Source organism: Vipera berus (assembly GCF_964194415.1).
Source record: "Vipera berus genome assembly, chromosome: 2".
Classification (NCBI taxonomy): domain Eukaryota; kingdom Metazoa; phylum Chordata; class Lepidosauria; order Squamata; family Viperidae; genus Vipera; species Vipera berus.
The window spans coordinates 273,977,818-273,994,915 of NC_138203.1; the positions used below are offsets into that span (position 1 = coordinate 273,977,818).

The window sequence follows — 17,098 nt, forward strand, 5'->3', positions numbered from 1 at the left end:
ATTCATACCTGACTGGCCTGGTGCTTTTCCCTACTTTCTTCAGTTTAAGCCTAAACTTTGCAACAAGAAGCTCATGGTCTGAGCCACAGTCAGCTCCTGGTCTTGTTTTTACTGACTGTATAGAGCTTCTCCATCTTTGGCTGCAGAGCATATAGTCAATCTGATTTCTGTGTTGACCGTCTGGTGATGTCCATGTGTAGAGCCGTCTCTTGGGTTGTTGGAAAAGAGTGTTTGCTATGACCATCCTATTCTCTTGACAAAATTCTATCAGCCTGTGCCCTGCTTCATTTTGTACTCCAAGGCCAAACTTGCCTGTTATTCCGGTTATCTTTTGGCTTCCTACTTTAGCATTCCAATCCCCCATGATGATAAGGACATCATTTTTTGGTGTTAGTTCTATAAGGTGCTGTAGGGCTTCATAGAACCGGTCAATTTCATCCTCTTCAGCACCAGTGGTTGGGGCATAGACTTGGACTACTGTGATATTGAATGGTTTGCCTTGGATTCGAACTGAGATCATTCTGTCATTTTGAGGATTGTATCCCAGTATTGCTTTTCCTACTCTTTTATTGACTATGAAGGCTACTCCATTTCTTCTCAGGGATTCTTGCCCGCAGTAGTATACCTGATGGTCATCTGAATTAAATTCACCCATTCCTGTCCATTTTAGTTCGCTGATACCTAAGATGTCGATGTTCAGTCTTGTCATCTCTTGTTTGACCACGTCCAGCTTGCCTTGATTCATGGATCTTACATTCCAGGTTCCTATGGAGAAAAAATCTTTACAGCATCGGACTTTCCTTTCACCACCAGACATATCCACAGCTGAGCGTCCTTTCGGCTTTGGCCCAGTCGCTTCATTCTTTCTGGCGCTACTAGTACTAGCCCTCTGCTCTTCCCCAGTAGCATATTGGACGCCTTCCGACCTGAGGGGCTCATCTTCCAGCGTCATATCGTTTTGCCTTTTGGTACTGTCCATAGGGTTTTCATGGCAAAGATACTGGAGTGGGTTGCCATTTCCTTCTCCAGTGGATCACGTTTTGTCAGAACTCTCTGCTATGACCTGTCCGTCTTGGGTGGCCCTGCACGGCATAGCTCATAGCTTCATTGAATTACGCAAGCCCCTTCGCCACGACAAGGCAGTAATCCATGAAGGGGTCAGCTCTTATAATTTCATATTAATATTCTTAGTTTCTTTAATAAGCAGCTTGGTTACTGAATGTTTCAAGTCCTGGGTTGCATCTCGAAAAGTCAGACATTCTAATCAAGCTTTTCTTCCATATTCCTCTTTAAGCTAAAACCACAGAGCCCGAGAAGCCAGCTTCTTTCCAACCCAGCCTGGGAGAAATGTCAGCGTTTGATGTCACGAGTGATTCTGTCCGACTACATTGGACTGTCCCCACCGGGAGTTTTGACTCCTTCCTGATCCAGTACAAGGATGCAAGTGGCCAACCTCAGGCATTGCCTGTGGAGGGAGACTCCCGTGAAATCACGGTGACCAACCTGGTTCCTTCGCGCAGATACAAGTTCAACCTCTATGGAGTCTCAGGGCGCAAACGCTCCAACCCTATCTCTACTTTTGCCATGACAGGTCAGTTTCAGGAACTTCTCTACCTGGCAGATTTTAAAGTCATATTAGTATTATCAATTTCCTTAATATATAGCCTATTTGCTGATTTTTCCATCTACTGGGTTACATTTGCAACATCAGTGGAATTCTAACTATCCCTTTCCTTTCATTTTCCTGTTTAGCTCGCCTTACAGATTCAGAAGAACAAATTCCCGCCCAACCCAGCCTGGGGGAGTTCTCTGTCCTTGATGTCACAAGTGATTCTGTCCGTCTCCATTGGACTGTCCCCACTGGGAGCTTTGACTCCTTCCTGATCCAGTACAAGGATGCAGATGGCCAACCCCAAGCATTGCCTGTGGAGGGAGGCTCCACTGAGGTCACGGTGACCAATCTGGCTCCTTCTCGCAGATACAAGTTCAACCTCTATGGGGTCTCTGGGGAAAAACGTTCCAGGCCTCTCACCACTGAGGCCACCACAGGTCAGCTTCAGGATTTAGCATGGCTTGGCATTTTTCAGATAATATTCTTTCAAAGTAACATTCTGGGTTTTCTTAACAAGTACCATTTTTGACTGCTCCAGCTTTTAGATTGCATCTCCAACACCAGTGAAATTAGAACTAAGCCTTTTCTCCCCTACCCCACCCCCTCTTTTAGTCCGCCTTGCAGACTCAGAGAAGCCAATTCCTGTTCAACCCAGCCTAGGGGAGTTTTCCGTCCTTGATGTCACAAGCAATTCTGTCTGTCTTTATTGGACAGTCCCCACTGGGAGTTTTGACTCCTTCTTGATCCAATACAAGGATGCAGATGGCCAACCTCAAGCTTTGCCAGTTGAGGGAGGCTCCCGTGACGTTTCCGTGACCAACCTGGCTCCTTCTCACAGATACAAGTTCAACCTCTATGGAGTCTCTGAGCACGAACGCTCCAGCCCCCTCTCCACAGATGCCACGACAGATCAGCTTCAGCATTTAGCAAGGCTGAGCAATTTTCAGATATTATTCTTCCACATTAACCCTTGGAAGGTTATTTTGGAAGATTAAGATTTCCTTAACTTTAACTTCTTATTGATTGTTACACCTCTTGGGCTGCGTGTCCAAGACCAGGGACATTATAACTGGGGCTTTTCTTTCTTTTCCTTGTTTTAGTTCACTTGGCAGACTCAGAGGAACCAGTTCCTCTCCCACTCAGCCTGGGGAAGTTCTCAGTTGTTAATGTCACAAGTACTTCTGTCCAACTTCATTGGACTGTCCCTAGCGGGACCTTTGATTCCTTCCTGATCCACTACAAGAATGCAGATGGACAACCTCAAGAGTTGCCCCTAGAAGGAGACTCCAATCAAGTCACAGTGACCAGCCTGGCTCCTTCCCACATATACAAGTTCAACCTCTATGGAATCTCTGGGAACCAACGCTCCAGCCCCCTCTCCACAGATGCCACCACAGGTCAGCCTCGTAAGCTAGTATGCTGCGTACTCAAATCACGATCTTATAACATGGGGACAGTGTGACAGAGCAGCTATGAGGACCCATCATGAGTCCCCTCATTCAGCACTTTAGCTTCAAAAGGTCACTGAAGAAGTGGATGTTAAGGGAGGACTGCTTGTATGGCACTCTATTGGCACTCACAATGGAGCTATCCTCTTTTTTTGCAGTTTGATTTGTCTTTTTATCTTTTAAAATTTGTTTTCTATTGTTATTTAGTCCAAAACTTGGCTTTCTCTTTGTCTTTTCTGTTTTGTCGGTTCCTGGCAAGGCTTGTTGACTTTTCCTCTTTTGAAACTTTACTGCATCTGAGGGAAATGGCTTGAAGAATTTTTCCCTCCCTCCAGCTCTGAGGGAAGGAAATAAATGCCTCTCTCTCTCCCCAGTTTTCTCATTTGCTCCCTCCTTTCATTTGCCTCTCCACATCAGGGCAGTCTATCTTTTAGTAATTGCCTTGTTATTTCTCCAGGGATTTGGCTTCACTTATTCAGCCTCTTCTTCATGAGGACTGAGGAAGCAATGCTCCCTGGCAGCCATCTTGCCTTCCTTCCTTCCTTCCTTCTCCCCTCCTGCCCTAAACTGCTGTTTCATTGAGATCTGTTCTTTGATTGGCAGCTCAGTTGCTATGACAATGGGGAGGGCTGAGAGGGGAACGCAAGGAAGGCCTACAGGCACTTTTAAACTGCTCAGGAAGTTCTTCAACAGGGCAGTTCAGATATTATTCTGTATTCATTGTCTTGATATCCTTAATAAGCAAAAAACGTATTGGTTATTCCACCTCCTAGATGGCTCTCCAAGACCAGGAAAATGTAACTTAAGTTTTTTTCTTTATTTTCTCTGTTTTAGCCCGCCTTACAGACACAGAAGAGCCAATTCCTGTCCCACCCAGCCTGGGGGACTTTTCCGTCCTTGATGTCACGAGTGATTCTGTCCGTCTTCATTGGACGGTCCCCACTGGGACCTTTGATTCCTTCCTGGTCCAGTACAAGGATGCAGATGGCCAACCTCAAGCATTACCTGTGGAGGGAGACTCTCGTGAAGTCACAGTGACCGAACTGGTTCCTTCTCGCAGATACAAGTTCAACCTCTATGGGGTCTCCGGGCGCAAACGTTCCAGGCCCCTCTCTACTGATGCTACCACAGGTCAGCTTTAGGATTTAGTATGGCTGGAGGCCCTTCAGATATGATTCCTCCATATTCATGTTCTTGATTTCTTTAATATTTTTTTATTGTTCCAGCTTTTAGGTGGCACCACCAAGATCAGGAACTAACCCTTTTCATTCGTTTTCTTTGGTTAGCCCACCTTACGGATTCGGTGGAGACAAGTCTTGTCCAACCCAGCCTGGGCGAGTTCTCAGTCCTTGATGTCGCAAGCGATTCTGTCCATCTCTATTGGACCATCGTCACTGGGAGCTTTGACTCCTTCCTGATCCAGTATAAGGATGCAGATGGCCAACCCCAAGCATTGCCTGTGGAGGGAAACACCCGTGAAGTCACAGTGACCAACCTGGCTCCTTCTCGCAGATACAAGTTCAATCTTTATGGAATCTCTGGGCGCAAACGCTCCAGTCCCCTCTCCACTGATGCCACCACAGGTCAGTTTCAGAAGACGTTCTGCCTGGAAGATTTTAACATATTGTAACATCACATTAGGATTCCAGATTTTCTTAACAAATAGCATATTTGCTGAATGTTCAAACTGTGGGATTGCATCTGCAGCATCAGTGGATTTCTAACTATTCCTTCCTTCCTTCCTTCCTTCCTTCCTTCCTTCCTTCCTTCCTTCCTTCCTTCCTTCCTTCCTTCCTTCCTTCCTTCCTTCCTTCCTTCCTTTCTCATCATAGGCTCAAAGGAGACAGTTCCTGTCCAACCCAGTCTAGGAGATTTCACAGTTATTGAGGCCACAAGTGATTCTGTCCATCTCCATTGGACCATCCCCACTGGGACCTTTGACTCCTTCCTCATCCAATATAAGGATGCAGATGGCCAACCCCAAGCATTGACTGTGGAGGGAAACTCCCATGAAGTCACAGTCACCAACCTGGTTCCTTCACGCAGATACAAGTTCAACCTCTATGGGGTCTCCGGAGACAAACACTCCGGGCCCCTCTCCACTGATGCCACCACAGGTCAGTTTCAGGATATGGCATGACTGCGAGTTCTTATATATTATCATTCCATTCTTGATTTTTTTTAACCAGCAACCTTTTTGCAGATGGTTCCAGAGCTTGGGTGTTATCTCAAAGACCAGGGAAATTATAAGTTAGTTTTTTCTTTTATTTCCTTATTTTAGCCCATCTTACAGACTCAGAGGAGCCAATTCCTGCCCAACCCAGCCTAGGAGAGTTTTCTGTCCTTGACGTCATGAGCGATTCTGTCCGTCTCCATTGGACCGTCTCCACTGGGACCTTTGATTCCTTCCTGGTCCAGTACAAGGATGCAGATGGCCAACCTCAAGCGTTACCTGTGGAGGGAGACTCTCGTGAAGTCACCGTGACTAAGCTGGTTCCTTCACGCAGATACAAGTTCAACCTCTATGGAATCTCTGGGCGCAAACGCTCCGGCCCTCTCTCCACAGATGCCACCACAGGTCAGCTTCAGATGACATGCTATCTGGGAGCTTTTAAGATATTCTAACATCACATTAACATCTCTGTTTTCCTTAAGAAATAGCTTAGTTGCTGAATATTAAAATTGCTGGATTTCATCTACAACATCAGTACAATTTTAACTAAATCTTTCCTCCCCCCTGCCCTCCACTATGTTACAGTTTCAAAGGAGGCTACTTCTGTCCAACCCAGCCTAGGAGAATTCTCTGTCCTTGATGTCACAAGCAATTCTGTTCGTCTCCATTGGACCGTCCCCACTGGGAACTTTGATTCCTTCCTGGTCCAGTACAAGGATGCAGATGGCCAACCCCAAGCATTGCCTGTGGAGGGAGGCTTCAATGAAGTCACAGTGACTGACTTGGTTCCTTCACACAGATACAAGTTCAACCTCTATGGAGTCTCTGGGCGTAAACGTTCCAGGCCCCTCTCCACTGATGCCACCACAGGTCAGCTTCAGGATATGGTGTGACTGGGGGGTTCTTCATATGTTATTCTTCCATATTAACCTTCTTAACTTCCTTAACGAGAAATCTTTATACTGATTGTTCCAGTTCTTAAGTGACACCTTCAAGAGCGGAGAGATTTTAACTAAATATTTCTCTGCCCCGTTTTAGCTCACCTTACCCATTCAGAGAAGGAAATGCCTATCCAACCCAGCCTGGGGGAGTTCTCCGTCTTGGACATCACGAGCGATTCTGTCCATCTCCATTGGACTGTCCCCACTGGGAACTTTGACTCCTTCCTGGTCCAGTACAAGGATGCAGATGGCCAACCTCAAGCATTACCTGTAGAAGGAAGCTCTCGAGAAGTCACCGTAACCAACTTGGTTCCTTCACGCAGATACAAGTTCAACCTCTATGGAGTCTCGGGGCGTAAACGTTCCACCCCACTTTCCACTGATGCCACCACAGGTCAGCTTCAGCACTTAAGTGGAGTTGGAACTTTTCAAATACTTTAACTTCATATTAACTTTCTTGGTTTCCTTAACAAGCAGCATTTTTTACTGAATGTTGCACCTTCTGGATGGCATGTAATAATAATAATAATAATAATAATAATAATAATAATAATAATAATAATAATAATGATGATGATGATGATGATGATGATGATGATGATGATGATGATGATGATGTTGGAAGGGACCTTGGAGGTCATCTAGTCCAACCCTATACCATTTCAGACAAATGGCTGTCCAGTCTCTTCTTAAAAACTTCGACTGTTAGAGCATTCACCGCTTCTGGAGGCAGGTTGTTCCACTGGTTAATTGTTCTAACTGTCAGAAAATTTCTCCTTAGTTCTAGGCTGCTTCTCTCCTTGATTAGTTTCCATCCATTGCTCTTGTCCTGCCTTTGGGTGCTTTGGAGAATAGCTTGAGTCCCTCCTCTTTGTGGCAGCCCCTGAGATATTGGAACACTGCTATCATGTCACCCCTCGTCCTTCTATTCATTAAACTAGACATACCCAATAGCTAAGCCTCTTTTTTAAAAAATTTCTCTCCTTTAGCCCACATTAGAGACTCAGAGAAGCCAATTCCTGTCCAACCCAGCCTAGGAGACTTCTCAGTCCTTGACGTCACAAGGAATTCTCTCCGTCTTTATTGGACCGTCCCCATTGGGAGCTTTGACTCCTTCCTGATCCAGTACAAGGATGCAGATGGCCAACCCCAAATGTTGCCTGTGGAGGGAAGCCTCAGTGAAGTCACAGTGACCAACCTGGCTCCTTCTCACCAATACAAATTCAACCTCTATGGAGTCTCTGGGGGCAAACGCTCCGGCCCCCTGTCCACTGATGCCACCACAGGTGAGCTTCAGGAGACATTCTGCCTGGGGGTTTTATGATATTGCAACATCATATTAACGTTATTGCTTTCGTTAACAGATAGCATATTAGCTGAATGTTTCAACTGCTAGATAGCATATCAAACCTCAAGGCTAAGATATACATATGTCTTTTCATTCATTTTCCTGTTTTAGCCCACCTGCCAGATTCAGAGCAGCCAATTCCTGTCCAACCCAGCCTGGGGCAGTTCTCAGTCCTGGATGTCACAAGCGACTCTGTCCGACTCCATTGGACCGTCCCCACTGGGAGCTTTGACTCGTTCCTGGTCCAGTACAAGGATGCAGATGGCCAACCCCAAATTTTGCCTGTGGAGGGAGGCACCAATGAAGTCACAGTGACCAAGCTGGCTGCTTCCCATAGATACAAGTTCAATCTCTATGGAGTCTCTGGGCGCAAGAGGTCCAGCCCCCTCTCCACAGATGCCACCACAGGTCAGTTTCGGGGGTGTGATTCAGCTCTTGTATCTTCATATTAACATTCTATACCTTAACGTTAACATTCTTTTGCAAGCAGCATTTTATTGAATCTTTCAGCTCCCAGGTTGCATCTTCAACAGCCAGATATTTAAACCAAGCATTTTTCTTTTCCATATGCCTGTTTTAGCTCCAATTACAGAGGAGGCAATTCCCATCCAACCCAGCCTAGGGGAGTTTTCCGTCCTTGATGTCACAAGTGATTCTGTCCAACTCCATTGGACTGACCCCACTGGGAGCTTTGATTCCTTTGAAGCCTGAGTGAGAGATGGCTGGAGCTGCAGGGCTGTCAGGGCTCAGCGGAAGCGCCAGGATCAGCTCTTCTTCGGGGCTGTCAGGGCTCAGTGGAAGCGCCTGGATCAGCGCCAGGCTCCAGCCAGAGCTTGGTGCTGATTCTGGTGCTTCTGCTGAGCCTAGAAGAAGCACCGATCAGCTGGAATGTTGCAGCATCTCCAGGGTCTTGTGATTTACATTCAGATGTTTGGCAACTGATTCATATTTATGATGGTCACAGTGTCCCAGGGTGTTCTGTTCCCCCCTCCCAGAGCACAGACAGACAAGCAGGCACGACTCGCAAGAGTTAATGCTACAGGCTTTAATTAATTGCCTACTGATAAGGTCTTGGCAGCAACATAAGCTCGTTACCTCAAACTGCAGCTAAAATTGTTTTAGGTACTCCTCTACGGACTTGCTCGCCCTCAGGGGTGCTCCCCCTTCCTGGGGGCGACCCGCCTTTCCAGCCGAGTACAATCTCGAGGAAGGGCCCATTTATTGGGATCCTGAGAGATGGCTGGGCACGGGTACGGGCCTCCGACGTAAACCTAACAAGAGGTCCCTGGTTTGTTTTCTGTCGAAATTTTTTCGGGGGCTAGGGAGGAGGGAGGGTTCTTCTTTTGGTTGTTTGGACGAGGGGGGCAGTCCAACAACCTCTGTTCAGGCCAGTGCCGAGGCGGATCGCGGGGGGGAGGAGCGGGGGTCGGTCGCTTCTGGGGCTCCAGGGCCAGTTGTGGGACTACCCATTCCCACGACGATAGGGAATGGCAGCAGGTGTAGGAACAGAGGGCCGTATCGATCTCAGGGAAGGCCTCTCCGCTGCTTACAAGCGGTGAGGCACTCCGACCCTCTGGTTCCGCCCCGAGGTCCCGGGAGTGAGGGCCTCCTGAGCTCCGGCTGGTGTACTTGAATGCCAGGTCGGTCGTTAACAAAGCTCCTCTCGTCCGTGACTTGGTCGAGGGTGAGCAGGCGGACCTGGCTTGCATCACGGAGACTTGGTTGGGCCCAGAGGGCGGCATTCCTCTGGTTGATCTTTGCCCACCAGGTTTCCGGGTGCTGCACCGGCCTCGGGCTCAGGGTAGGGGTGGGGGAGTGGCTGTTGTTATGAGGGAGACCTTGTGTCCACAGGAGGCCACCGTTCCCCAGATAGTCGGGTGTGAGTCTCTCTTTTTGAGATGCGGCCCTGGTGCGCAGTTGGGCTTGCTGCTGGTGTACCTTTCGCCTAGTCACGCAGCAGCAGCCCTGCCTGAGCTTCTCGATGTCCTCTCTGGGTTGGTGATTAAGTTCCCGAAACTTATAGTTTTGGGGGACTTCAATCTACCATCTCTGGGAGGATCATCCGAGTTGGCTCGGGAGTTCATGGCTTCCATGACGGCCATGGACCTGACGCAAGTAATTTTGGGACCGACTCATGAGGGAGGCCACACCCTTGACTTAGTTTTTTTATCTGGACGGTGGTTAGATGATCTTGGTGGGGGCTCCCCAATTGTTATGCCCCTGTCATGGACCGATCATCATCTCCTGCGGCTGGTCTTCCGTTTTGCCACCCCCCGCCGTGGGTGTGTGGAACCTATTAAATGGTACCGCCCCAGACGCTTAATGGATCCCCAGTGGTTCCAGGCGGCGCTGGGGTCCCCACCTGCCTCCCTTGCTCACAGCTCGGCAGATACCTTAGTGGAAGCCTGGGAAAGGGCAGCCACTGAGGCTCTTGACCGAGTTGTACCCCTGCGGCCCCTGACCCGGTGCAGATCCCGTCGAGCCCCATGGTTTTCCGTGGAGCTCCGGGAGATGAAGCGTCGGAGACGGGGCCTAGAGAGCGGTTGGAGATCCAGCCGATCCGAATCCGATCGATTGCGACTAAGAACCTATACTAGGTCTTATCTTGCTGCGATGAGGGAGGCGAGGTCTAACCACTTCGCCGCCCTTATCGCGTCCGCAGATAATCGCCCGGCCGCCCTGTTTAGGGTGACTCGCTCCCTCCTGAATCAGGAGGTGAGGGAGGATCCCTTGCAGGGTCGTGCCGAGGAGTTTAACCAGCATCTGTCGGACAAAATCGCTCGGATTCGGACCGGTCTGGACTCTGACTGGGCAGAGTCTGTCGAGCAGGACACGGGTGGTCTTGTCGATATCACCTGGGAGGAGTTTGATTCTGTGACTCCGGAGGAAGTGGACAGGATCATGGGGAGGCTGAGCACCACCACATGTTTATTGGACCCGTGCCCTTCCTGGCTGGTTTATGCAGCCCGGGAGAGGACACGTAGCTGGTTCCAGGCAGTTATATCGGCCTCTTTGAGTGAGGGTAGCTTCCCCGCCGTCTTGAAAGAGGCGGTGGTGAGGCCTCTCCTCAAGAAGCCTGCCTTGGACCCAGCTATATTGAACAACTTTCGTCCTGTCTCCAACCTTCGCTTTCTGGCGAAGGTTGTTGAGAGTGTGGTGGCACATCAGCTCCCTCTGGTCCTGGATGAAGCGGATTATCTAGACCCGTGCCAATCGGGCTTCAGGCCCGGGTACAGCACGGAGACGGCATTGGTCGCGCTGGTGAATGATCTCTGGAGGGCTCGGGACAGGGGGCATTCCTCTGTTCTGGTCCTATTAGACCTCTCAGCGGCTTTCGATACCATCGACCATGGTATCTTGCTGCGGCGTCTCCAGGGGTTGGGAGTGGGAGGCACGGTTTTGCAGTGGTTCTCCTCCTATCTCCGGGGACGCTCGCAGTCGGTGTTGGCAGGAGGGCAGAGGTCGACCGCGAGGTCTCTCATTTGTGGAGTTCCTCAGGGGTCGGTCCTCTCGCCTCTCCTGTTCAACATCTATATGAAACCGCTGGGTGAGATCATTCGTGGTTTTGGAGTTGGGTATCATCAGTATGCTGATGATACCCAGCTTTTCTTTTCGACCCCAAACCACCCCAGTGATGCCCTCACCGTGATGTCCCGTTGCCTGGAGGCGGTTCGGGTCTGGATGGGGAGGAACAGACTTCAACTCAACCCCGACAAGACCGAGTGGCTTTGCATACCTTCATCCCGGGTTTATTCGGACATTCCACCTCTCGTTATGGGGGGCGAATTATTACCCCCCGTAGATAGGGCTCGCAACTTGGGAGTCCTCCTAGATTCACGGCTCACCCTGGAAGACCATATAGGAGCTGTGACTAGGGGGGCTTTCGCCCAGGTTCGCCTGGTGCGCCAGTTGCGGCCCTATCTAAGCCGGGATGATCTATGCACGGTCACTCACGCGCTCGTGACCTCACGACTAGACTACTGCAACGCTCTCTACATGGGGCTGCCCTTGAGGACCACCCGGAAGCTCCAACTGGCACAGAATGCAGCCGCGAGAGTTGTGTTGGGAGTTTCCCGATACTCCCATGTCACACCTCTGCTCCGTGAGCTGCATTGGCTGCCAGTTGTCTTCCGGGTGAGATTCAAGGTACTAGTTATGGTATTTAAAGCCCTACATGGCAGGGGGCCGGAGTACCTTAGGGAACACCTGCTGCCGGCGTCAACTTCCCTTCGCCCTGTGCGTTCCCACAGAGAGGGACTCCTCAGGGTGCCACTGGTCAGAGAATGTAGACTGGTGGCCCCCAGGGGGAGATCTTTCTCTGTGGGCGCTCCGGAGCTATGGAACCAGTTACTGGTTGAGCTCCGGACGGCGCCGGATCTTCGCTCCTTTCGCCGCGATCTGAAAACATACCTGTTCGAACAAGCCGGCCTGGCCTGAGGGTGGGATTGCTGGGGTTTTTATTATCATTTTATTGGGGGTTTTATTAATGTATTTATTGTTTTTTATGGGCATGTATTTAATAACTTTTTAATTTTTGTAACTTTATGTTTTACTCTTGCCCTGTACACCGCCCTGAGTCCTTCGGGAGAAAGGCGGTATAGAAATATTAATAAACTTAAACTTAAACTTAAAATGAGATAACATCCAAGCAAAGAGTCCATTAGCAGATATATAGAAGCGTTGCCAAGAATTCAGACCAAGGTTTCAAACAAGAAGCAGAGTTCCAAAGACGTGACCCGAAGTTGTTTAAACTATTGTTCGTCACAAAGTTCTGAGAGCAGCCACACCCCCTTTATACCTTATGGGGTGTGGCTCAATGACTCAGCTACTCCCTGACCCTCCTACCCAACCTATGTTGCTGCAGATGCTTGGCCCTGCGTCTTTCTCAAGGGTCTAGCCATGACTCATCTTCGCTAGACTGCTGCAGCTGTTCGAGCACCAGCTGCTCCTCTCGGCCTCCCAATGGAGACGGAGGCCTTGCCAGAGAGAAGGGCCCCGGAGAGGGAGGCCTTGCCAGTTGCTCCCCATCATCCTCAGAGTCCTCGTCCTCGGTTAGGACAGGTGCGGGGATCAGGGCCACAACACTGGGTCATGTGAAGTGACCAAAACCTGCTGCAACCACCCAGCAGATGGGGGGAATAAAAATCAAATACCTCCCACCCACCCCCGCTGCCAGTCCTCAACAGAAATGCTTACAACAATGAAAACCTCGGACTGGAGGAAGAGCGCCGCCGGGCTGGCAGGCAGGTGTCTTGCTCGGATGTGGCTTGGTGGGCACTTTTTTCAGTGCCATTGTAACTTCGAACAGTCACTAAGCAAACTGTTGTAAGTCAAGGACTACCTGTACTTCATCACTTTATTCCTTTTTATTTTTTTTGGTCATCAAGTTTTTGACACCTTGCTAGGCGACTGGTGGTACTCGGATGTTGCCATATCCTAAAAGTGGTACAATGGTGAAAAGGTTGAAAAGCACTGGTATTCTGGATCAAACTGTCGTTAATGATTTTTCCCTTTGCTAAGACCCCTGTACATGGCCTGTATAAGTGGATACTATCATTGTTTAACAGCCTTTTGCCAGATAGCAGAACTCATGAAAAATACCTTTTATCATCCAGAAGTACCTTTATTTGCATGCAGAGTAGATTACAGCAGATGAGGTGAATTAGATGATAACGCACGGTATTTCCAAGGTAAAAAGACAGTAACGACTCAGTGTCTGCATGTGTGTCTGCCGATCATGGAGGAGCACGTGTGTCTGCCGGTTATGGAGGAGGAGAGTCCCCAGGGAGAAGAAGGAGGAAGTCCATCCCAGAAAGGGGCGGGGTGTAAGGCACATGATCAGGAGAAGGAGGAAATATGTCATAGGGTAGGAGGGGTTTGGCTGACCAAAATTAGCATAATGTATAATTTCCCAAAACAGCCACTTGGTGGCAGCACACTCCCCATCTGGTATTTCATAATACCACTATAGAAAATCATATAATGGTAGTTATTCAAATGCAAATACACATTTGTGATTTGCTTGTTGTCATAAAACACCTGAGAGATATAAGAAATAAACCTGAGATATATAAGACATAAAAACCTGAGAGATATAAGAAATAAACCTAAGATATATAAGACATAAAAACCTGAGAGATATAAGAAATAAACATGCATACATATTGCAATAATAAGAACTTCCATTACAGGCCTAAAATAGTCTAAATTAAAGTTCAAATAACTTTTCTTCTTGAAGTCAGGATTCAGCCAGGAAAGGCTACAAGTTCAGTCTTCAAGAAGCAAAGGCAGGACAAGCTCTGTGATGGGTCTGATGAAAGTTTTTGATGCCTTTCAGTTCTTGAGCTTGATGGTCCTTGAGCAGAACAAGGTCTCTAAGTTGGAGATTGGGGTGAAGATGAGACATTTGCGACTGGAGCATGACTTTGTTGCTCCCCGCCATGCTGCTCCCTGCCATAATTTGAAGCAGGGTTGGATGCAGGTGGTTGCTGTGGATTGCCTAAAAGTGGAGTAGGATGCATAGCTGTAACGTGCTTGTCGCTATCGCATTCTGTGCACTTGACAAAGGCTTTGCAATCTTTAGCAGAATGGTGATATGAAGCACAGCACCTGTAGCATATTCCAAGTTTTGGGAGAACCTCTTTCTGCTCTTGTACAGTCATTGCTCTAAGCTCACGACATTTTCTAAGAGGGTGAGGTTTTTTGTGAACAGGACACTGACGATTAGGATCTTCATCCCCACCACCTGAATCACTCCATTGAGGAGGAGATGGTACAGGAGGTGAGATGTCCGTTTTTCTTATAAGCACAGCTCCACGTGAGTCTCTGTGTTGAGCTGCTGTGTTAACATACCTTGGTAATGAGGATGAAGCAAGCACACTGGGTTCACCGTAGTTGAAGCTGGGATCATTTCTTGTCCAGGCGTGTCTGCCGATGAACCTTTATTTATTTATTTATTTATCATTAATATTTCTATACCGCCCTCCTCCCGAAGGACTCAGGGCGGTGTACAGGGCAAGAATAAAAAACATAAAGTTACAAAAATTAAAAAGTAATTAAATACATGCCCATAAAAAACAATAAATACATTAATAAAACCCCCAATAAAATGGTAATAAAAAACCCCACCAATCCCACCCTCAGGCCAGGCCGGCTTGTTCGAACAGGTATGTTTTCAGATCGCGGCGAAAGGAGCGAAGATCGGGCGCCATCCGGAGCTCAACCGGTAACTGGTTCCATAACTCCGGGGCGCCCACAGAGAAAGATCTCCCCCTGGGGGCCACCAATCTACATTCTCTGACCGGTGGCACCCTGAGGAGTCCCTCTCTGTGGGAACGCACAGGGTGGAGGGAAGTTGACGCCGGCAGCAGGTGTTCCCTAAGGTACTCCGGCCCCCTGCCATGTAGGGCTTTAAATACCATAACTAGTACCTTGAATCTCACCCGGAAGACAACTGGCAGCCAATGCAGCTCACGGAGCAGAGGTGTGACATGGGAGTATCGGGAAACTCCCAACACAACTCTCGCGGCTGCATTCTGTGCCAGTTGGAGCTTCCGGGTGGTCCTCAAGGGCAGCCCCATGTAGAGAGCGTTGCAGTAGTCTAGTCGAGAGGTCACGAGCGCGTGAGTGACCGTGCATAGATCATCCCGGCTTAGATAGGGCCGCAACTGGCGCACCAGGCGAACCTGGGCGAAAGCCCCCCTAGTCACAGCTCCTATATGGTCCTCCAGGGTGAGCCGTGAATCTAGGAGGACTCCCAAGTTGCGAGCCCTATCTACGGGGGGTAATAATTCGCCCCCCATAGCGAGAGGTGGAATGTCCGAATAAACCCGGGATGAAGGTATGCAAAGCCACTCGGTCTTGTCGGGGTTGAGTTGAAGTCTGTTCCTCCCCATCCAGACCCGAACCGCCTCCAGGCAACGGGACATCACGGTGAGGGCATCACTGGGGTGGTTTGGGGTCGAAAAGAAAAGCTGGGTATCATCAGCATACTGATGATACCCAACTCCAAAACCACGAATGATCTCACCCAGCGGTTTCATATAGATGTTGAACAGGAGAGGCGAGAGGACCGACCCCTGAGGAACTCCACAAATGAGAGACCTCGCGGTCGACCTCTGCCCTCCTGCCAACACCGACTGCGAGCGTCCCTGGAGATAGGAGGAGAACCACTGCAAAACCGTGCCTCCCACTCCCAATCCCCCGAGACGCCGCAGCAAGATACCATGGTCGATGGTATCGAAAGCCGCTGAGAGGTCTAATAGGACCAGGACAGAGGAATGTCCCCTGTCTTGAGCCCTCCAGAGATCATTCACCAGCGCGACCAAACCTTGATGGTGATGATGGAGCAGACACACTGGATTCATGGTAGTTGAAGCTGGGATCATTTGTCGTCCAGGCGTGTCTGCTGATGAACCTGGAAAAATATGAGAATGGGGGAAAGGAAACATTATGGCGTAGTTTGTAATCTGAGCCTTCCTGTGTACATTTCTCCTGCAGGTTGTATGGTAGTTTTGACACCACTGGATTGACACCGTGGGAGGAGTCCAGGTAGCTCAGACCAGTTAGATGTGGGTCTGTTTTTGCCAATTCTATTTCCATGAGGAGATCACTTAGTCTTTGAAGCTTGTAATTGTCTTTGTTGCCTATCTTCGGAAAGTTTTGTAGTCTTTCGAATAAGGCATTCTCTAATGCTTCTGGGCTTCCGTAGGTTTGTTCAAGTCTTGCCCATGCAGCAGTGAGACCTGCGTCTGGGGAGTCAACATGTACTGTTCTCAGTCCTTGAACACGATCTGCGGATTCTGGGCCCAGTCACTTTATGAGTAGATCAAGTTCCTCCCTGGTGTTGAAGTTGAGATCAGCAATAGCAGCTTTGAATGTTGCTTTCCAGGATCTGTAGGCCTCTGGACGGTCATTAAACTTTGAGATGCTAGAGTTGAGGAGCTCTCGGCGAATCATGTATCTGGCATAGGGTTTTCTGCCTGTGCAGGTGTTTGGACTAGAAGATCTCCAAGGTCCCTTCCAACTCTATTATTCTGTTATTCTTTTTCTATTTTAGCCCATCTTACAGACAAAGAGGAACCAATTCCTGTTCAACCCAGCCTAGGAGAGTTCTCCGTCCTTGATGTCACGAGTAATTCTGTCCGTCTCCATTGGACGGTCCCCACTGGGACCTTTGACTCCTTCCTGGTCCAGTACAAGGATGCAAATGGCCAACCTCAAGCGTTACCTGTGGAAGGAGACTCTCGTGAAGTCACCGTGACCGAGCTGGTTCCTTCACGCAGATACAAGTTCAACCTGTATGGCATCTCTGGGCGCAAACGCTCCGGGCCCCTCTCCACAGATGCCACCACAGGTCAGCTGCAGCAAGCAAGCAGAGTGGTGATGGGCTTTTTAGCATGTGTACATTCATATTAACCTTCTTGGTTTCTTTAAGCATTGATTTCATTTAAGTCTTTGCCTAACGTGCATAAGTTGTTTTTTAGTAGCTCCTGCTAAGCAGTGCTCTCATCTAAGTGTTTGCGCGACATGAATACGTTGCTTTTCAGTAGCCCCTGCTAATTGGATCTTTTACAA

At 48.9% G+C, this 17,098-nt stretch overlaps 1 protein-coding gene across 1 annotated transcript in view; it reads left to right on the forward strand.

Moving 5' to 3' along the window:
* TNXB (tenascin XB) overlaps nt 1-17,098 on the forward strand; it is a gene marked incomplete at its 5' end in the record, with an annotated part of 245,615 nt that overhangs the window by 161,944 nt on the left and 66,573 nt on the right. Inside the window, 13 exons of the mRNA XM_081319139.1 lie at nt 1,295-1,591; nt 1,753-2,049; nt 2,225-2,548; nt 2,713-3,009; nt 3,895-4,191; nt 4,347-4,643; nt 4,929-5,177; nt 5,342-5,638; nt 5,819-6,103; nt 6,272-6,568; nt 7,164-7,460; nt 7,634-7,930; nt 16,581-16,877. Of these exons, the coding sequence (XP_081175265.1) occupies nt 1,295-1,591; nt 1,753-2,049; nt 2,225-2,548; nt 2,713-3,009; nt 3,895-4,191; nt 4,347-4,643; nt 4,929-5,177; nt 5,342-5,638; nt 5,819-6,103; nt 6,272-6,568; nt 7,164-7,460; nt 7,634-7,930; nt 16,581-16,877 (3,828 nt within the window). The remainder of the gene's footprint in view (nt 1-1,294; nt 1,592-1,752; nt 2,050-2,224; nt 2,549-2,712; nt 3,010-3,894; nt 4,192-4,346; nt 4,644-4,928; nt 5,178-5,341; nt 5,639-5,818; nt 6,104-6,271; nt 6,569-7,163; nt 7,461-7,633; nt 7,931-16,580; nt 16,878-17,098) is intronic.